This window comes from Corvus moneduloides, chromosome 2, assembly GCF_009650955.1.
Source record: "Corvus moneduloides isolate bCorMon1 chromosome 2, bCorMon1.pri, whole genome shotgun sequence".
Classification (NCBI taxonomy): Eukaryota; Metazoa; Chordata; class Aves; order Passeriformes; family Corvidae; genus Corvus; species Corvus moneduloides.
The window spans coordinates 21,223,420-21,245,072 of NC_045477.1; the positions used below are offsets into that span (position 1 = coordinate 21,223,420).

At 44.9% G+C, this 21,653-nt stretch overlaps 1 protein-coding gene across 3 annotated transcripts; it reads right to left on the reverse strand.

Moving 5' to 3' along the window:
* Positions 1–1,039: 1,039 nt before the first annotated feature.
* NFKBIZ (NFKB inhibitor zeta) lies at positions 1,040–9,511 on the reverse strand. Of its 3 annotated transcripts, none has more exons than XM_032098373.1 (12): positions 9,299–9,511; positions 8,690–8,829; positions 7,713–7,749; positions 7,513–7,619; positions 6,614–7,377; positions 6,078–6,183; positions 5,600–5,746; positions 5,031–5,094; positions 4,250–4,419; positions 3,465–3,575; positions 3,211–3,378; positions 1,040–2,551 (listed from the first exon to the last, which is right to left on the reverse strand). In XM_032098373.1, exons 2-12 carry the CDS (start codon positions 8,816–8,818, stop codon positions 2,498–2,500), a joined length of 1,857 nt encoding a protein of 618 aa, XP_031954264.1. In that variant the 5' UTR covers positions 8,819–8,829; positions 9,299–9,511; the 3' UTR covers positions 1,040–2,497. The 3 variants fall into 3 exon arrangements, with proteins under 3 accessions (XP_031954264.1, XP_031954263.1, XP_031954262.1); XM_032098372.1 differs by having other exon boundaries at positions 7,513–7,616; positions 9,238–9,511; XM_032098371.1 differs by having other exon boundaries at positions 9,238–9,511.
* Between the last annotated feature and the right edge of the window lie 12,142 nt (positions 9,512–21,653).

Below are 21,653 nucleotides of genomic sequence, written 5' to 3' on the forward strand. Positions count from 1 at the left end.
TCATCTCTTATAAAGAAAACGAAAATTAAATGGAAACAGTACTATCGGGCTCCTTGTACAAATAAAAAATATATACTCAATGCAGGGTCACTTCCAGTGAGAGGTGCAGATGACAGCATCTTCAACACAATCTAGACACAATCAGCTGCTCACATAAAGAGGCACCATTTTATCTTTGCATATCCTAATGAGAAATTCAATTCCATTTCCTCTTGCTTGGTACCTTCATTAGCTTCCAGCTCTCATGCTGGAAGGGAGAGTGAGTTCACCCCCACTCAGGTTCTCTGGCCTGTCATGGCTCTGCAGGACTGTCCTAGTCTACTCTGCTGTTCCCTGCAAGGAAGCTCCTCCACTCCTCTGGGCTTCTTCCAATCCCCACACTTTCACCCTCACCACAAGCAGCAGTAAGGCAGGGTGGACAGCAGGTTCATACAGTAACACAGAAGCCCTTTTGGTTTTCTTCCTTTTCCTACAGACCCTAATGCTACATCCACTTTTATCTCAACTGTTGCCATCACTCCTGCTCCACGCTCAGCTGGGACAGGCCGTGATGACAGCTCTTCCCCCTGAAGGGTCACCACCAGGTCAGAACCATCTTACCACCACCTGTGAAGCGAGGACAGCCCATCCCCATGCGTATGGCCCTATTTCCTAACACAGACTGCCACCTGCACTAGGGTGACACTTGTGCCTGAGCTGTCAGAACTGAGGACCAAAGCAAGCAAGCCATGGGAAGAACAAAGCATTGTCAGAACTGCTATCATTCTTTCGAGTATGCAGGGACAAGTGTTCAGCTTCCAACCTGGTGACTATTAACCCGATTTGGGGCACACCTACTAAACTCACAGGCAAAACAACTCAACAGTGCATGACCCAGAACATCAGCATCAAACAAGAGAAAGCATAAACAGCTGGATGGCAAGACTTCATTTCATCTTAGCAAATGGCTTTTCAGCCTCATAGTATCACCATGCTAAATCAGTTTTACCTTAAGCTTGACTTCTTCGCCATTTTTGTATCACACACAGTAACCACAAAATTCAATTAGCATGTTTATTCAAACACGAGTTACACATAACCCTTCAAGAAATACACTGCAACTAAGCCTTCGCATATCAGATCTTTTCATTTAGCTTGTCTACAAGACATACTTTGCCAAAACAGCACAATCAGACTAATTAAATGGTTACATCAGAGAACTGCATGTGATGAAAAAACAGTTTAAGAGCAAAGACCATACAGAGAACATATTACTGGATTACAGCCCAGCATGGATCATTCAGAAAGTGATAGGAGGAAGTTTTTTCCAACAGAACACAAGTATACAGCATCATTAGTATACATTTTCCATTAATAATTATTAAAAAATAGAAAAACTGTTAACTTCAAATATTACTTTGCTAGCCACTATACCTATAAGGTAAAACCATAAATGGACTAACTCTGCTTAGAAGGTGGAAAACATTAAGTCTCTAGAATTAACTAGAGCCCCATTCAGCAAGCTATTTATGCATGTGCTTAAGCCCCACCAACACCAGTAAGGCTTACACATGTTGAAGCATTATAATTAACATTAAGAGATTTCAGCATGCATCAACAGTGAAGTACATGCCAAACACTTGCACTGAATCAGGATCATATCCCTTAAAGTACAAGTTACATACATACTATAGAAATCATCATCCTTCTCTCTCAATCTATTATTCTATCAAGAGAAAAACCCCTGCTGGGTATGAGAAAAACTGACAGAGTCCCCTGAAGAAGCATGGCTTTTCATGTTTTATTAACAACTCCAAAAGCATGCACAAATCAGTGCCAGGGACAATCTATCTTAATTCTACTTTCCATCTTCAGTCTTTCAGAAGAACAGAATTTACCCGATTTGCACCAGTATATCTGTATGCAAGCTCAAGACCAAGGAACTTGCTTCTTCAGATCCTTCCCCAAGTGATCAATAGATTCTTTGAACTATACATCTGTACAATAACGTCAGTGACTATATACAATCCTGCACAAGATACTGAAACAAAGCCACAAAGTTACATAAATAAATGTTCATCTTCAAAAATATTTAATTTCTCTTGCACTTAAGTGTTACTAAAAACACAACAACAATCCCTGCAATTTTGACCTGTATCACCACTCTCTAAAATTAAAAAAAAAAAAATTCCCGTAGAATTGTCCTTGTCTAGAAGTTATCTGTATGGTTGTTTAAATGAAATCAGTCTCGTCGTAGCTATGAAATACAGGTAGCCAGGAAGATGTTCCACATGCTTGGGAATGAAGCATTCCCTTTTGGTTGGACGAATTTGATTGTTGGGTTTGGGGCTTTTTTTTTACTCTTACGTAACCCACTATATAATAGTGAACAAAATACTTTTGTTTCATAGAAACAACTAACATTTGCCCACACCAAGCAAATGGTCTATTTACAGATTCATTAGGACTGCCTGACTGACAGTGAGTGTAAGTTGCTGAACTCCAAGAAACATGGAGCCTAAAACGGCGACACTCTCTGCTGAATCGCCTTCCCTTTGAGGATACGTCTTATCTGGAGAAAAGAAAAAGACAAAAACATGACATTCATCATCTTGAAATGAGTCACAATCTGAAAAAAACCCACCCTAGACCCAGTTTTGCATTCATTTATCCAAGCCTAGGTCCTGCATTCAGTTACACCAGAACTGATCCCACTTTACAGCATTTGAACCAATGAAAGGCAACAGTCAGCAACTCAGCTGTGCTTGTTACTAGTCTTAGGTCAAGAGCTACTTTTTTTCATCAAGTATTTGTATAGCCCCTAGGAAAAAGGGATTTTCTTCATCTGTTACTCAGGCCTAAGAACTGTCATTACTAACTATGACAAGAGCAATAAAAGCATGAACTCAGACCATACTGAGATGAGCAAGAGAATAAGAAGGAGTACTGCCTCCATTACATTGCAAGGTTACAAAGACAAAGCCTATCCCAACAGCAAAAAGCTTTTGAGATGGAAAAAATAAAAGCTGCACGTGAAACCTAAAATTTCAGGTCTGTATATTCTGCCTGATCTTGATACTGCAGCTGAAGATCTATAAAATAAAATGGCATTTGCTAAATCTTTTCCTTGAAAGCTGCAACTCAAAACCCAAAACAAACTTTTGGAGTGGAATACAGCTTTTGTGCGGATAGAGACAGATGGAAGGAGAGGGTTGGTAGGAATTTTTTTACCTGTTCCCCTACAAGGCCGTCAGGAACCAGATGAACTGGCTGCTCATTCTCCAAGTTCCTGGCACTCGGATCTGCTCCCTTGCGCATGAGCAGGCGCACAGCATCCAGCTGGCTCACGCGGTACTGCAGGCTGGCAGCCACATGCAGGGCTGTGTTGCCATTGTAAGCCTGGGGATGACAAGGCAACTCCATGAAGGAAAAGTGGGGGCATGAGCCTCTCTTTCTCTGTCTGCATTATGAAAAAATCACCATACCTTTACATTAACAAAAGAGAGACAGTTGGGCAGCTCCAAAAAGAGACGAATGAGCTCCAGGTTTGCTTCTTCTGCTGCCAAATGTAAAGCGGAGCGACCACTTTTGCGATCCTATCAAAAAAGAAACTGTTTAGTCTTCCCTGCAGGTGCTTCACCTATCCAGGGGGAAGATGCAGACAAATAAAAACAGAAAGCAAAGTAACTCCAGAGTGTTGAGCAAACATACTTGCACTACAATTCATCAAAAGTGAATCTGAATATATATATGTTAATATCAACATCTAATGAACAATGGAATCTGATCTCATCTGCAGGTAAGCTTACATAATGTAATATTTGATATTTTGGCTAAGTAATGGTCTGGCACGGCACAGACCTGAACTGCACAGGTAAGCAGTTTTTAATTAAAATCTGCAGTTCAAGAACAAGGTGTCATCAGCACCCTATTACTATGGGTACCTAAGAGTGCTCCAAACATATTCTTACTTTTACTATGCTACTCACTGCAGCCAGCGTAGCATCATTCTGAGTCTAGAAATTAGACTGTCACCTCCCTCTTTCCCCAGGGCTCATTTGCATTGATAATACCTTGCTCTGAATAAATGCAACATTCTCATCCCATCTGGGTAAATTAAGCTGTAGGGAAGCTTTCAAATTAGTCTACTTCCTGTGTAACAAAGCTGAAATGCAGCATGGGAGAAGGGGACATTCTGCTTCCATTCAGAATGTGTCCACAGACATATTCTCTCTGGATCTGGCACTTCAGACTACAGCATTTTACTTACTTTCGCTTCAACAGAGGCTCCCATTTGTATCAGGATCTTGATGGTTTCTACCAGGCTCTTGTTTCTCAGCAGAAGCTCCTGGACCTCAGGGGAGTGTGGTGGCTGACAGTTCTGCAGTTCATGCAGCACAGCATTATGGGCCAGAACCGCACAGTGCAGCGCTGTCAAACCTGAACATCAAAAAAAATAAAAATCATCATGAATGAACAAATGCAGTATAGAGGTGTTGACTGGCTGCTTGTTTCAGATTGGATAAAGGAGCTCCTACCCCCATTAAGCCTAGGAATGGTTATGTATTTGTAGGTGACAGTGACTGCTCCCAAGCAGCTTGAGATTTGGACTGTCCATCACCAAAAGAGTGAAGTAGCAGCCTACTGTGAGCTCTCAGCCAGCAGAAAATTAAAGAATAAATTTCTAATATTTTTTTTTACAAAATATACATTAGAAAGAGCTGTTTTATGGAAAAGAGGTCCAAATACAACAGCTCTCTACTGCCAGATTCTGGCTTCTGTATGCACTGACACAACACTGGCATGCCAAAGTTTTAAACAGTGGCCAGTTACAACCTACACTCTCCTTGCCAAACAAAGCAATCACAGGTAAGAGGAAAGAGGTCCTGACAGACACAGACTAACCATGTTTTCATCTGACAGATATGTCAATTGTACCTGTAAATTTCCATCTGACAAAGAAATATTGTATTTTGTTGCACTCCCATCAGTAGCTATAAAACATTGTACTTTCCTGTAACTCTGTAAATTATAAACTCTTAACTACTCACCATCATAGTTTGTTGCCTCAAGGTCCACATACTGATTGCTTCCCATGGCTCCCTTTTGGATTGCCTGCAAAAGTAGGAGCAGGTACACATTTAGGTCTTATCCAAACCACATACTGCTTCAAATTTGTTTACTGTCTTAGTGCAGTAACTGCAATAAAGCTGCAATAAATAACAGCATCCCTGGAAGTGTTCAAGGCCAGGCTGAATGGGCCTCTGAGCAACCTGGTCTAGTGAAAGGTGTCCCTGAACACAGCAGGGGGGTTGGAACTAGAAAATCTTTGAAGTCCTTTCCAACCCAAACCATTCGATGATCCTGTGATTAAGAGGATACTTACTGTTTTGGTTTGGTAAACTAGAGGATTCCCCCAAAATAACTCAAAAATGTTGATGAGAACCTTTATGAGAAATTCAGTCCCACTTTAAGCTGTATCTGTAGAGCCCTGAGATAGACTCACAAGGCTACCCAGAGAGATGAAGAAAGGAGTGGTGTTTCCAGAGTTTCCCAACACAGCTAATACCAAGGCTGAGAGTCAACGGCCGGGGCAGAGCTGTGCCTGCCTGGCTCTTACCTGGAGGACCTGGGCATGCCCCTTCTCAGCACAGACATGCAGCGGTGTTCTACCCCAGCAGTCTGTGGTGTTCACTTGAGCCCCCAAGCTAACCAAGTCCTGCACAATGAGATGCTGATTGGCAGCCACAGCAACCTGGAAAGCACTCTGCAAACATCAAGAAGAAAATTTAAGCTATTAGTCATCTGATCTCTAACAGGAAAGAGCAACTAAAACAAATAAAAACCCCAGCTACCTGGTATTATTTAAGCAGTGATTATGAATACTAGGAAGCCAGGACAAATGAAGCAGAGCACATAGTTTTACCAGCTCAAGGTGATCCCAAGAAGTATTAATAGCTCAAGGTTAATATTAGTATGCAGGCTAAATCTTGGGGTTAATATTAAATAAGCCTTTCACCACATCTTTCTCAAGGTTCAGACATGCAGAGGCACTCAGGTGCACAAAGCAGGCGCAAAGATTTGTTTCAGAATGTCACCTGGCCATTGTGCTCCTTAATATCCAGCATGTGCAGAGCAGCCATCTTCCTCGCAAGAACATAGGAGAGTGCTCGACGGCCCTGGGCGACAGCGATGTGGAGGAAGCTGCAGGAAAGACGGGCAACAGAGTTACACCACCAGACATCAACCAGGGCTCAAGACAGCAGAGAACCAAATGTGTGGAAGGGGTGTTACACTGCCAGCCTCAGACCTCCTCTGTATAACTAAGTCAGGAACATGGGTACTTTCTTACCAAGGCAATTTAAAGCATCTAAATCAGAATGCTTTCCTCCCCATTTAACCAAGTCTAACTATTAGCGCCTGAAATTAAACAATTCATCTACTCAAGTGAGCTGCAGCTCTGCATTGCAGCCATCAGCAATACCACACCTTTCACCTGATCAGCCAAACCAATGCACTTTTGACACAAACAGTGCTATTGAACTGCTTCACTATAACCCACGGTCTGCCAAAACCCAAACAGAAACATTCCCCAACTTCCCACATAAGAAACACCAAGATAAACGGCACTCACGTGTCTCCATCAGCGTCTTTTGCAAGGAACTGGTCTTGAGAGATGTTAGCCAGTTTGTTCTCCTCCTGCTCCACTTGCCATTGAAAAAACGACTTGCCCAGCTGCGTTGTGCTTCTGGCAACGTTTTGGTCAGGTAGAGAGACATTCAGAGCAGCCAAAGAGACACTGCGCTCCAGACTGCCACAGAGGCTGCTGGAAAGCAAGCTGAAGTTGGGGGCATGAGGGGCAACCTCGGCCTGTGGGTGGGCACTGCTCAGCGGCTGGAGGGGACTGGAGATGCCATCCGAGCCTTCTGAGTCATTCAAGAGGGAAGAGAAGCTCTGCGACGGGCAGTACTGCAGCTCATGGCTCTCAAAGGTGTTCTGCTGGTAGACAGGAGACTGGTCACTGGCAACAAATGGCCTGTAGTCCAGGGAGGCATCTGAAGGATAACTCTGTGACAAATCTTGGTTCTGGGATGCAGAGAACTGGTAATGCTGTGGTGGATCAAGCATATGCTGACTGGTGTGGTCTTGGAATACTTGGTACTTCTGGGATGGGGAGAAAGCCTGTGTTCCTGGGCTGTCCTGGTACTGCTCAGCAGGCGAGCCGTGGCTGGTGACAGAGGGCAACCAGCTCACCTGCACCGTGTTCAGGGAAATGGGGCTCGACTCGTTCTTGATGTTTATAATGTTCTGAAGCAGATCAGAACTGCTGTCGTGCTTTGGGTCAGTTTTATGTGTCTCCTCCATGCTGTCCATAGAAGTTGGTGTCTGGGGTGGGGTCTGACAGGAAAAAATAAAAAAAGACAAATCAAAACAAGCCCCAGAAAGTTTAGAGGTATAGCTATATCTGGCAGTTTCTGATCATACAAAGCTAACTGCAAAATAAAGGCATGGAAAAAATTACAACAAACTTACCAGGAGATGTGGGTGAAGATTGGCCTGGCGCTTGAAAGAAGGTCCATCAGAGAGGAGTTCAGGAGCCTTTCTTTTGCCACTGTGGCCTAGTATGCTCTTGAGTTCTGCTGGAAAGAAAATAAGTTTAGAATCCATTTGGAGGGTAGTCTTATAATTGATTTAAAGTGTTACTACAGGGTATGGATTAAAAAATGGTCTACCTGTGTATGGTTCGTAGTTCACCAATCCTCCTTGTGCCTGTTAAGAAAAATCCAAATTATTCTGTTATTATAATGTTATTTCTGGGGGAAAACAAACAAAAATAAATAAATAAACAAACACCAAAAACAATCCACCAAAAAAAACCAAGCAAGCAGCCGTGACTTCCTTTTGTAAACACAGAATATACCTTAGAATAATTCTAGTATGTGGTTGTCTAACCCTAACTTAATTGCTTTTAATTAAGGTTAGAAAATGGAAATACTTTAATGAAACTTAAATAAAACCCACTATTTTTCTTTAGGCTTTTCAAGCTATTTGTTATAATACCACAAAACTCAAGAAAATCTAGGGAAATACACTACTCCTTCCAGAGACCTGAGGATTTTTTTTTCTTTAAACATAAATAACCCAGCCAATTTTAGACTTCTTCAGTGCCGTGAACTTTTATATGCAAAAATCTTCCCTTGACAACACTTATCTAGGAAGCTTTCAAACACAGACTCAGAAAAACGAATCTAATGAAATCAAAAATACCCTTTAATCTTCTCAGAATTTCCTGTCCTTTTTCATCTTTTCAGACTGAAAGGGCCTACCTTTACACTGTGTGCTTTGCACAGAGAGGCGCAATAGCATGACAAACAAATCTGAGAAGAATCCCTAACCCTTCCAATGAATGATCTCATTCCAGTCAACACAGAATTTCTGTGGTTTCGCAACACAAATGTATCCTTATCCAGACTCCCTTTAGAAAATAAAGCTTAGTAAGAACACTTTTAAGGGCCTCCTTCTTCCACGGTAAACCTTTCTGATTTCTTCCCAGCTGTATTCTTCCATTATGTATTGAAAAGGAAAAACACTGACTCCATCCACAGCAGATAAAGTAGAAGCTCATTTCTAACGTTACCACAAAGTGCTCTCTTGCCAGCTTCGGTAACCACTAAAATCAAATCTGTCAGTGCAAAAAGCTGCCGGTTACCTTGCTTTCCTCGGTGGCAGGACCCGAGGACATCTGTTTGCTGCTCCTGAAGTGCAGCAGGAGCTCCTTCACAGAGTTCTTCACACGGACCCCCTGGAAAGGTCCTCGGTGCTGCTTTCCGCCCCCCATGTGTTGTTCAACTGTGGAGACATGAAAACAAAACCCGAACTTAAGCCACCGATTTCGTCCTCGTTTAACAAATAACAAAGGAAAAACAAACCCGGAACTCTTGTGGAAAGGCACCTAAATCCTGGTTTAGCAGAGAGGAGCCAGGGAGCTGCCCTCCGTACCACTTCGCCATCCCAAGGGCGTGCGGCTCCTCCGCTGCCCCGGGGACCGCCCTGCCGCTCCCGCTCCAAGGATGGAAACACCCTGGCACCGCGCACGAAGCGCCGGCCACACGCGTCCGCTTTGCGCCGCTTCGGCTGCTTTCACCCCTAAAGGATCAGCGGCCGGCTTCGCCTCCCGACGGGACGGAGCGGGACCCGCGGCTCCGCGCTCTCCCCGCCACCCCCCGGGGCCGGGGTCGCCGCGGGGACGCGCCGTACCTTGCAGCGCGGGGCGGGGGCCGCCCCGGGGGTCCCTCCGGCCGCCGCCGCGGCTGCTCACCGAGAGGTCCGAGTCGGATCCCGGCGAGCCCGGGGCGGAGGAGTGCGCCGGCGAGCAGCTGCCCTCGCTGGAGTGGGGCGAGGCCCCGTAGAAGTAGGCGAGGTTGATGGGGCTGCTGAGGGCGCCGCCGTCGCCGCCATCGGGCGCCACGTCCCGGCTGCTCTCCACGATCATGGCGGTCCGGCGGGGCGGGCGGCGGCGGGGGGCGGCGGGCGGCGGAGCGGGCGCGGGCACGGCCAGGGCTGGGCGGGCGGCGCGGCGGCTCTGGGGGCGCGGGGCCGCGGCCGCGCTTATACAGGGTCCGCCCCCGAGGGCGGCGCCGCGCCGGGCGGGGCCGCGCTTCCCGTAAGGGCGGCGGGAGGAGACTGGCCGTGAGGGCTCGCTGCCTCTGCCCGGGAGGTCCCGGGCGGGGGTCATGGGTGCCGCCTCGTGCCTTGTCCTCCAAGCTTGCTGCTGCGGGCTTCACAGAATAACAGAATGTCCTGAATTGGAAAGGCCCCATCAGGACCATCGAATCCAGCTCCTGGCCCTGCCCAGAATACCCCAAGAATCACACATGAGCCTGAGATTGTTGTCCTAATGCAGCCTTGGCAGCCCTCGCTCACAACGTATGCAGCCACTAATTGTCACCCTCTTACGGAGCTGCAGAGGTGGGAATGACCAGCACCTCCCTCAGCTTCCCACCACTGCTGATGCCACTTTACATCCCCATGGGGAGATATCCCTCACCCTTTGCCCCAGTCCTGCCGGTCCTCAGCTCCAGGACGCAGACATGGAAGAACTTTTTGTTCATGTGCATCGTGTGAGCAGCATCCAGTGAAAAGGGGAACGTGAGCAGTTACTCACAGTAGAGATGAGTCATCTGTGCTCCTCTTACCGGAGCGTGGAGTAGGCAGGGGCAGACAAGGAGTGATTTTGGATGTAGGTTGCACCATACTGCGGTGGCAGAGCCTCGCGGTTGAGGCCAGCGGGGAGAAGTGGGTAAGCCACACGATGCCAAAACGAAAGGTGGGCGAAACCATGTGCCTGTGATTACTGTTAACATCACCGAGTTATTGCCAGTGTTCGCAGGGCGACTTCTCAGGTTTCTACTTTTCAAACAAATATTTCTGCTTTCCTATTTCCACTGAGGTCACCATCTTCTAAAATACAAGTGAGCAATTTTGCCCATGAGGTTGAGATGAGGATGTTTTCAGCACTGTGGCTGCTCCAAAAAATATGTAGTAAAACACCACGGTATTTCTAAAGTATATTATGCAAATTGGAGGTCTATAATTTTTATGTTTTAATTGTATTGAAAAACATGGGACAGGTGCAATATGAAATTATATTAATCAGCCCATGAGGAGGCAGGAGGGAATTGCTATATATTATTCAAATATTTCTGCCACCATCAAGTGAAGGAAGGGTTTCGCTGAGAATTACCTAGGCACTATTCCACTCTAAAGACTGTTGTTTTACACCATAGTTTGAATCGATGCAGCCAGACTGAAATTTGCAAGTGGAACCCATAAAACAAAATCAGATGCCAAGTAGTGCCAGAAATACCCAAATAAATGTAAAAATTCACTTGCTCCCTGAGCAGAAACTCTCTCCCAAGCACACCTTCTCCCTCATTTAACAAAGCACTTTACACAAGTGAGGATTTATGAAATCAAGCCATATGTTTTAAACACACAATGAGATGGTTCTTTGTTCCTCAAGCCTTAGACCTCAGTTGTCATACCTTAATCTTAGGCAGATACTTTTCAGTATTTTCTCATTGAAAAGCCCTTGATGCTCAGAGATCCTGGAGCCCACAAATGCTCTTTGCACATTCAGTGGCTGTGGGGAGGACCCACAATTCTGCTTTCCAAAGCAGATCCAACCAATGGACCTTTGCGTTCTCATCCCTGCCAGGCAGCCCAGAAAGCCACTTGTTTTAATCTCACTGGAGGGTCTACAACTACTGCAAAATGCATCTTGTCTTTCAACAGGCAGATGGTAATGCCAATCTGAGAAGTCGATAATCCAGAAAATTAGATTTGTCATCACAGTTGCCAGCCATTCCCTTTAAAGTGTTGAGAGTAAAAGAGATTTCAAACCAAAAGTGGATTTCTCTCAGCGTAGTTAGTTCTTCTGTATCATAGAAAGTCCCTAAACCACATGCAGGCAGGGACAGGCAGCACCTTTATCCTTGCTATTCAATAACAACTTTGGAATGGATTTAATTGGAGATTAGTCTCTACATATGAATAAAAACTATTCTGTAAAACCATTTAATGAGTTTGTGTTTGGTTTTTTTTTTCCTAAAGAGGGCGGGGAATTTCTTTTTCTCTTCTATTCCAAAGTCTCTACTCTCCTGAAGGGTGAACTGGTGACTTGCTCTCCTTTTACCAAGCAAAATCCACTTCAGGCAACACTCTGATACCTCAGCTCGTACTTGTCTCATCAGTGACATCTTATTTATCAGGTCTCCTGGCATAAATCTACTCCCAGTCAAAGCAGATTAAGGCAAGTCTAATTCCACCGAGCTCCATAACAAAAGGCTCTTTCAAAAATACACACACACCCATTGATTGCACAAGATGAGCTGGCTCCCAGCAGCCTTGTGTTCTCAAAGTGCTTCTATGCGAGTTACTGGTAAATTATTGCTACATGCACAAACTGTAATTATTAATGCTGCAGACCTTGAACATTAATGGGTTTTGGGTTTTGGCCCAAACACTACGTAACATCTGTGGTGACCAAAACCCTGTGAGGCATCTTCAACCAAAGTAAGTTCCTCTGGGGCAGGGTGGTGACCAAAAAAAAAAGCACTTGTCACCTCTGCTCCTTGGGAAGGCTTCCAGCTGCTTTCAGCCTTCTTTGGCTGAGCTTTAATTCAGTGTAATCCACCAGCCTCAGAGCTGGAAAAGGCTGCGAGGTAAGCACAAGGCAGCCACCTCAGCTCCCTGAGTGCCGTCTTCCCATGTTTTTATTGCACCACCTCCCTACTGGGATGTATCAATAATGCCAGCTAGTGGCCATTAGCAGCAGCATTTGTCCTGAAACCCCTCTTCTATACACCTGCAAAAGGTGAGATAGGCTTAACTTGGTATCTCAAATAACAACAAAAAAGAAACAGAATGCACTTGTTTCTGAAATCTCTGCTTCTTCCTTCCCTTCAGAACACAGCCCAGACAAGTATCATAGCATTAAAAGCAATCAGTCTTGGTTTAGGTTAATCCAGTATACTTGATTAATGAAATAGCTTTTGAGAGTGTGACTTGTGCATACCCATGGGCTACTTCAATGGGATCTGAAAAAAATTCATTTAAGAACAAAAACAAAATCCAGTTGTCTTGAAGCTTGTGCTTGCTGAGTAGGGGTCTCATCACTGAAATCAAAGAGGTGGAATACCAACACCTTAGACTTTTACCACCAGCTACACATCTAGGCTAACCAAGGTCATGCGTATCCCCTTTGCTATCCTAATCAGAACGAGCACAGAGAAAAGATGCAGTGTGCCTGCACTGCTTGGTCCCTGGGGCACGTACTGGGGTGAACGCTATAGGGAATGCAGGCTTTAAATAAAGAAATTAATGAATAAAGCAAGCCCAGGAAGGGGAGCTTTGTCTTCCCTGTAGAGCAGCACGTAGTCACTCTGCCAGGCACACTGTATAACCTCCCTCTGTGAGTGAGGAGCATGTCAGCTCCTCACTCACAGAGAAGCCCATGGTTCAGCAGGTATGGGAGCAGAATAAATCTCTCCCCTCAGTCTGGCTCCTAAGCAGCAGCATGGAATAAGGGTCAGCCTGTAGGTGCAGTGTCAGAGCACAAACTGCTAGTAACAAGAGCTTGGTTTTGCAACATGTTTCTGGAGCGGCATGACCTTTGTGGTATTTCTTAAACTGGAAATAAAAATGGTAGTTTACAATCCAGTTGCTTAATGCAAGTGAATATTTGCTGTGTGGATGTCGAGCGTGCCTTATTCTCCACTAGGTGTAATTTAGGCTCCTGCTGCAGACTGTGAGTTGAGGTGTGCAAACACACCGCCACACCTCTGCACCCCAGCAGCATTTCCAACAGCACACACCATCAAACCATCCAGCACAACACTCGGTTTGCTTCTAGAATGGCATTGGGAAACACAGAGGTAAAATAAAGAAAAAAAAGTATCTCCTCCACTCCTAGAGAGCATTCGGGGTCTGTACCTGAGTTTGCTTTAACGGTTCTGGAGAGCACTTGTCAGCAGGTTGGAAGTGGTCCATGACACAAGTTTACTCTAAAAGCTGAGGAGCCAGTGTTTCTTCCCTCTTTTGCTATACTTGTATTGCTGCATTTTTCCTAGACTTTGGTCTCCAAGACTGACATTCTGGGATTGACCTGAACATCAAAAGGGGGCATGTATAATTCTTCATATTAAAGAAAAACTCAGACTTCTTATTTAACACATTTCTTTTGGGCCTTACTCCTTTGATCCAGAGTATACCCTCAATTCTGCTTTTTTTCTCTCAAGCCGTCTGATATTTGAAAAAACAGAAAAAGTAAATTAAAAAAAAAAAGTGGGTTGCTCCTAGGTAGATCCTTCAACACTGTATACGTAAAGCAGCTGAAATCAGTACAGAAGAAAAGAAACCCTAAACGCAGCAAGTGTTGCAAAGCTGATTTCTGTGAAAGTAAACAGTTTCCTTGTATATATACACCTCATGTTTGGGGACATTCCTCCCGACATACTCACTACCCTGGTTAGTCATGGTTTCTCAGCAGCTTACATATCTCATTAGTTCATTAGTGCCTTGCAGTAGGAATGCATGACTAAGAAATACACACACCACTGGTGTCACAGCACGTAAACAAGGAGCAGGAGGCCGTTTCCCCTTAGCAAAGGGCAACTTCACATGTCGCCTATAAAGGATACAGTGTGTACATAGATGAGGTAGAGAGTGCACGTTCTTGCCTCAAAGTACGTGGCTTGTTATGATATTCCAGTTTAGAAAGGGAGTTGGCGCAGTTTCTCAGTGCTGTTAGGGAGACTCACTGTAGGTTTGGAGGGGTAAGCATCAGTTTTCCTTATTGCTCATACTGAAGACATTTTTCCTCCTAACTCAGGTAACCAGCCTGGGACAAAACCTGATATTCATAGCTCACATTAATTTCATTTTCTGCTGTCAGATGCAGGAGTGTGTGTTGCAAGTACAGCAGGTGAGTTAGGCTCTGGTGTACTTCGATTTCGGTGTTCCTACCTTCCACAAACAAGGACCACTTCAACCACCTGTAAAACGAAACCTCTTTCTAACAGTGGCTGCAGAGCTGTCCCAAAGCACATTGCCACTCAACACTTCAGTATAGGAATGGGAAGAAAAACTCTCAAAGTGAGAAAACCTAGAAAAGCATAATTTTTTGAACTGCAATCTATGCACACACTTGCATTCCTACACTCGGTTTATGTGTAGTAGCGGGTAACCTATATAAGATTACTGTTACCATACATCCAGGCTTCCCAAACATCCGTTTTTCCACTCAAAAACGTTGTCTAGGCAGATTTTGAAAATTTTTGCTCTTCTTGGACATGGCAAACCAGCCACTTCTACCAGACAGCAGGTCTAACAGCTGACCAGTCCGGAAACCCCAGGCACAGTGTCAGTATTCATACAGCCCACCCATGCAGTATTTGCATGGCAGGATCAACACCTGCAGGAAGCCTCAGCACTGATTTGCACAATCCTACACATCCTGTGTGCATACCATCAACTCAAGGGTGCAGATCAACGAGCAGGAAAGTCCAGGCAGAAGCAAGACAACCAGTAAAAAGCACTTGTAGAATGTTAACACTGGAGAGATCATTGAAGAAAATGCTCTCCTCTAATGTCTTGACCTTACTTCACTGTGTTTTCCAGCTTATAGAGTTTAAGTGCCTTCAGTTCAGACATCCATTCACTGGAGAAATCCCAGCTTTCAAAATACACGTCTGTCTGACCATTGGGAAAGTCCTGAAACTCAGCTGCAGAGCTGTCCTCCATTAGTCAGACAAAAACTCAATAAACAGGAAATTTTCTCACTTAAAAAAGCACCTAAATCAAGGCAGACAAATAAGATTTTATTATGGTAGGGAAAATGTTAGGTCACTTCCAAACAGCAGTACAAAAATTTTCCTGGTGCTTAGGATGAACTGCATCTACTAAGCCAAGTTTTATCTTCAGTTAAACCTGTGCTGGAACAGCTGGGACAATACCTCTCCACCTATGGGTCAGAATTTTCTGTCACACAAGTCTCAACCACAGATGCCCTATGTCTGCATAAAAGACATAAATATCACAGAAAAGATCCAAATACTCTGTTCTTTCTATAGACTTAACAGCTACCTGCTACACGTCTAGAAAGAAATCCATGACAGTAATGACAACTTCACAGTAATATGTAAATCACGCACGAGTTAGCATAAAACATCAAGAAAGCTGAGAATAAACTCTTTGATTTGGTGGGGCACTGTGCTAAGCTCTGTTCCCAGGCGTTGGCTCCCTCCTCCAGTTCCCAGCTGGGAAAAGACACCTACCAAAGCCAGACACATCCTGTCTGACAGGACGCTGCTCTCCACAGAAGCCAGCCCATGGATGTTGAAGTTTCCTTTTAATTTCCTGCCAATTTCTTAAGAAGAAAGCAAAAGTAAGGCAGCACTTTTTTCCACCTTGCACGTTTTGTCTCAGGAGCTTGTGACTGGGAACACATAAAGTCACCCAGGGGTTTCTCAGTGAGGTTTCTTAGCAGCACCATCAGGATTGAGTTTTGCTGCTCTGGAAAGTCCAGGTGAGAAGCAAAGCCGGGTCAGACCACCTGGGCTGCAGCAGGAGGCAAAGCCAAAGTAAGGGACGGGGCTGTGACTGCCACACTGCTGCTCCAAGTGGCCCAGGGATGGGAAAGGAAGCTTTCCAGTACCTGGGACTGCTGCTGCAAACCTGTTTCCAGCAACTGATGATGATGATGATGATATCCCAACCACGACCTCCAGGGTGGCAGGGTGCAAGACTGCTTGGCTGCCCCTAGCAGCCCGGGGTTTGGCTGGTGCTCAGCCCCCCATGACAGAGGGCATTTCCTCCCTGCACACACCCTACTCTCACCCACTACCATCAAATGCAACAGGAAATGTGGCTTGCTGCTAAGAAACTAAATAAAAGGTCTAATGAGCAAAAAAGAAATCACTTGCTGGAAAGTGATCACCAAGCTGATACTGGAGTTTTGTTTGGAGCAGAAATACGGCCTTCATTTCAATGCCCCTAGGTGACATTTGTCCCTGACTGCTGGTCACCCAGTCTGGCTGAGGGAGAGCCCAGGGTATGTCCCTTTCCCTGCCCTGTCTGTGCCTCCAGCAAACCACCCCATCCCAGCTGCAATCACCTGGCTTCCATCTGAAGTACGTGCGAGCTACCCACCCCCAGCCACACACATCTCCAATGTCACCATGGCACACACATACCCCCAAATATTTGGGGTCTGAAAACCAGACCACATTTTATCCTCTGCGAGAGGCTTCGTGCTGAGCTGCCCTCCCTGCCTGCCAGAGACAGGCACAGTTAATGAACCAGGGTGCTGCATAATCAACCTCGTGTGGTAAGCCAGGGAAACCCTCACCAGGCGATGAAAAGAAGTTTATGGCTTGGTTTAATAAACCCCTTAGCATAACAAAATATAAAGTGAATTTTAAGCTCATTAAAATTACTTCTTTTCATTCCCACAGATTTTTTTTTTTCTGAATTACAAGAAAGTAGGTGTAGATCCCTATTTTTATATGCTTCCCTGTGTTGTCTCCCAGTGCACCATGGCAGTTTACTCCTGTCCTGTTGAAGCTGGCAGGCTCATATGCTGGTGGTGCTCTGCTATTCCAAAATTACTGATGAGCTGCCGGGAAAGAAATTGTAATCAAGATATACAAAACACCTTTTTTCACTAACAATGCTTCTTCCATTCAATACTCTCAAAGCTTAGCTTTCCTTCCATCCATCCATCCATCCATCCATCCTCTGGAAAGCTGTTACATCCTCCCCTAAAAATGCAGATGGTTTCAGAGAGAGTCACCCAGAACAGCTAAGCTATTTAGGAGTCTTTTGCCACCAGATTCACTAAGGGTTTTCAAAAATCCCACCATTCTTTGTGGTTTCTTCTCTCTTGGCTGTTACCCATTACCTTCCCAAGAGCCAACCATTCTGCCATACTCAACTCCAAAACACACAGAGATAATTATAGCACAAGCCACTTGCGAGGCTATTACAAGTGGAAAAAAATTATGAGAAGCCAATATTGTTTCAATCAATTACAGTCTTTTTTAAGCAGTAAATCAAATAAAATTATAACAGCATACCTTCATGTTGGAGGAGTGAAGTTAGAAATAGGTCTATGGAAAACAATCCAGTTCTTTGCACCCCATTGGCAACTGATCATTCCTTATGGCCATGCCAGTGTGAATGACTGAGAAGTTCCTCTGAGGTTTAAAGGTGTGAAACAGAGAAGCAGTGGTAAGGAAACTTTTTTTCCCCTCCCTCATGAAAGTCCTGCTTACTTTGGCTTTCTGTTCACAAAAAATAAAAAAGAAAAAAAAAAAAAAAAAAAAAAAAAAAAAAAAAAAAAAACACCCCACAAGTTTCTTACAGCTCCCAGCTGAGTACCCACAGGGCACCCTTATTGCAGTGGGTCTTTTGGCTCTGGTTAACAGGAAGGAAATGGGGATGTTGTGACATGTGAGAGGAAGCAGGGTGGAGGAGGACAGTGGCATGAGCATGGCTCCCTGGACTTTTTCTGCACAGTGGAATTTCCCAGGTGGGGTAAGCCCTGGTTGAGGACATTCCCCTGTCAAAGAGGCTGGCAGGAAATCCCAGGCTGGCGTAACACTGCCAAAAAAGAGTCTAGAAAACACTGATATGAGATAAGAATGATGAAAAAGTGCTGTGCAACAATGGCTCAAAGAGAAACCTGCAGGTACAACCCAGTGGAGTTTCCTTTCTGCCAGGGTCAGGTTCTCTTTGCCCACCTCCTGCCTGCAGTGCTGCCTGTATGGCAGGCAGGAGGTGGGCATTGAACTGCATCTTGTATCCCTTTTCTGTCTTGGCACTACAGGGTAAACTGGAGAAGCAGGTGCCTGCATAGCATTCACATAGGAAGCAAGAGAGATGCAGTGTCCCACAGAAAAAAAAATAGCTCCAGCCTTTGGGAGGTGGTGCAGGACAAACACTTCTCCTTGGCAACTGTCTGGATTTCAGTGGGACTTTGCCCTCAGAAAGGTTGGAATGAGTTTCACTGGGCTAGTGTCGGTGTGAAAGCTCCATACAGCCAGGAGCCTGGTTAAAATGGGAAGGGGAATATGTGTAAAAAAAGAAAAAAAAAGGGAAAAAAGTAGTCCCATTTGTCACAGATGTATCAGATGTGAAACAGACACCTTCTCCAGTAGATGAAAATAACCTTCAGCATGAAAAAGTCTCCTGGATTTTCCTAAAAGATGAGCAGATCCATTTGAATTGTTCTCTCTTTTCTTCTCCTTCAGCAGTGGCATAGGCCAGGATTCACCCTGCATATCAAACATGGTGAGCAAAGACAGGGCACCCAAATCTTTTCAGATCAAACACCCCTCACTTTCAGTGCCTTGTGTTACCCCTTCCTAAATGCAGTTAACTCATACAATTTCCAGAAACTGGCACCAACAAGGCAAAAGCACTGGACCACCGATCCCCCAGCCCATTGTGTCCCCAGTGCCTCCTGCACAGGAACATAGATGTTAAAAACAAACAGAACATCCTCGGATTTTACCCCCACCCTTACCCTGCCCCAACAAGCTGCAGGAGGGAGGTAGGAGAGAACATCTCCATCCCAAAGGTGATAAATTCGAAACCTTCCCCCTGCAGGCAGGAAACGCTGCGTGGGCTCCATCTTCCTGTTCACAGATGTATTCTATCACTGGAACATGTTCAGCTGATAATCTTGATGGGCTCGATACTTCTCTCTGAAATAAGGATGGTTTGTTCCAGCTGGGGATGGTATTTGTTTGCTCACTGAAGGCCCGTGGTGCCCTCAGTCTTGTCTAACGCGTGTGAGGGTGGTGCCTCATCCGGACCCTTGCCCTGCTCTCTCCTGCAGCAGCTGTGGAGCAAAATGTGCTGCCTTTGGGGACCTGAGGGGCTTCTGAGTGCCTTCACAAGGTATCAAGGTCTCTCTTTGCAAAGAGGGGAGGCTGCAGCCCCAAAGAGGCACAGATGGCCCAACACCACAAGTAGTAGGAGCAGCACCTGGAGCACCATTCAGCTCATCCTTTGTCCCAGGTGTCACTGCCTTTGGAGTTAGGGCAGCTCAGGTGCTTTGACTCCTAAAATCATGGGGGACATTTGTTATCAGCTGAATATGTGATGGAGGCCATCTCCCTCCTGGGCACCACTCACCTGCTGCAAAGGAAAGGAAAATCCAAGTCTGACAAGAAAAGAAAGACTGGAAGAGTAAAAATGCCATGGCTGATGTGTGGCAGGGCAGGATGAAAAGTCCTGACTCCAGCCAGAAATGAAAATATCTACTTGTAACAATGTTTGTTGTGCACAAGAACAGGGGCAACAGGACAGCCGGAAGAAATGTGTTAACAATAGGGGACCTACATTTCAACCAGCAGATATGAAACTTTTGGGATTGGAAGATACACATGTGTTGAACACATGTTACAACAGTGTAAAATAATTACAGTATCTACTTGTTAGTGGAGTGCCTGATATTTTTTTCATTGTATTTTTAAGACAGGGCTTTTTATTCAGTAAAGTGACTTGCTTTTTTCTAATTTTACTTATCAAAGCAAGGGCAAAAGCAAGGCGCAGCAAAAGCAAATAGTAATAATACTAATACACAGGGAAAAAATATAAATGTGGAGCAGAAAGATATGAAACCATTAGAAGGAAGAAACAGCTAGAGACAGAAATAGCTGCCTTGCCAAGAGCAAGCTACAATTCCCTGAGAGAAGCTGACTCAGAAAAGAGGGCAGGCAGAACTGGAAAGCATGACTCACCCAGCTCAGGAAAAACTGAAGGGTAGGAAGGAGTGGAAAGAACTGAGTGCAGGATGGCAAGAGGGGAAAAACCTTGTAATTTGTCATGGTTCTTTCACTGCGGGTCCTTGGGCCATGGCTCTCACTTACTGCACTCCCACAGGCATGTCCCACCTGGAAGCTCTTCTGGGAGATCCTTCAGAGTGAGCTGCCACGGCGCAGTAGGTGAATAGTTCCTGGCACATAATTAATCCTGGTCGTTGCAAACAGCCTGCAGCAGAGATCTAGAGGCAAAGGGGACAGATCTACACCAAACTGAACCAAAAAACAATAGGTGCCTTCAGAGGGCCCAAGCACAAGGGCCCAGGGTGAAAAGCACATATCTATTTTCAGAAATCACCAGGGAAGGAGAGAGTAAAAATTGGAGGGGCTGGACAAAATGTTGAATGGATGGCTGACCCAGAGAACACTGACTGCCAGAGCATGACTTGCTCTCAGACCACAGACATTGCCTAATTTTCTATGTTGCACAAAGAACTAACTTGAGATGTAGTATTCTATCCCAGTAAAGTTTACTCCTCTTAATACTTTTGTGGCTTAGGAAAAAAAAATTAGATTTCAAAGAATATTTTGGGGGAAAAAAATCATCCTCTGAAGGATAGTCTTCAATCTAAGAGCTAGCAAATCTATGTCATCAACTGATTTCACTCTCAAACAAGCTTTAAATAAAAAGCCTCATTCAGTGGTGTTTGTGACACTTGTTTTCAAAACACAAACTACACAGGAGTTAGAAAACAAACCACAACCAAGACGAATGTGTTGTGGCTTATGTTTTTCATTTGAGAGTCGTCCCAGCCTCTTTTTCACTGCCTCAAAGCCCTCTTCTGGCCACATTCATTAAGGACTAATCTATTAAGCCCACACCAGCTGACAGTCAGGATGTGGGGGAGGGCACGTTTTACTTTCACTTAGGTTTAATGACGTGTTCATTCTGCATCTGGGGCTCACAGAAAGTAACTCATACACTTAATTCTCTAACATTCTCCCACAAAATCCCTCTTTCCCCTTACAAGCAGAGAAGCTCCCGTACAATTCACCACAACAGACTCACAGAGCAGACCAGCTTGAGTTACCCCAGAAGGCTTCTGAATATGCCCACAAGAGGCTAGTAACACCAACAGTGAAGGAGGGCACAGTAACTGGGACAGGATTTTAGAGAGTCACTGCCCAGGTACAAGCTACGTTCCCTTACAAGAGAGTTCAGATCTGGCTGAATTAACTATTTAGGAAGACTTAAAGATCCAGATTCAGGTACATAATAAAACATTTCCCTGATTTCAAATACATTGATCTTGCACTGTAAACAGAACAGCTAATGTTAGGAGT

Bases quoted from the DNA above. Each gene is read 5' to 3' on its own strand.
- NFKBIZ (XM_032098371.1), bottom strand. From the start codon at position 9,472: ATGATCGTGGAGAGCAGCCGGGACGTGGCGCCCGATGGCGGCGACGGC. The intron at 7,620-7,712 runs GTAGACCATTTT...TTTTCTTTCCAG, and splicing joins GAACTACGAACCATACACAG to CAGAACTCAAGAGCATACTA. The intron at 2,552-3,210 runs GTAAAAAAATTC...TCTTTTCTCCAG, and splicing joins ACGGCCTTGTAGGGGAACAG to ATAAGACGTATCCTCAAAGG.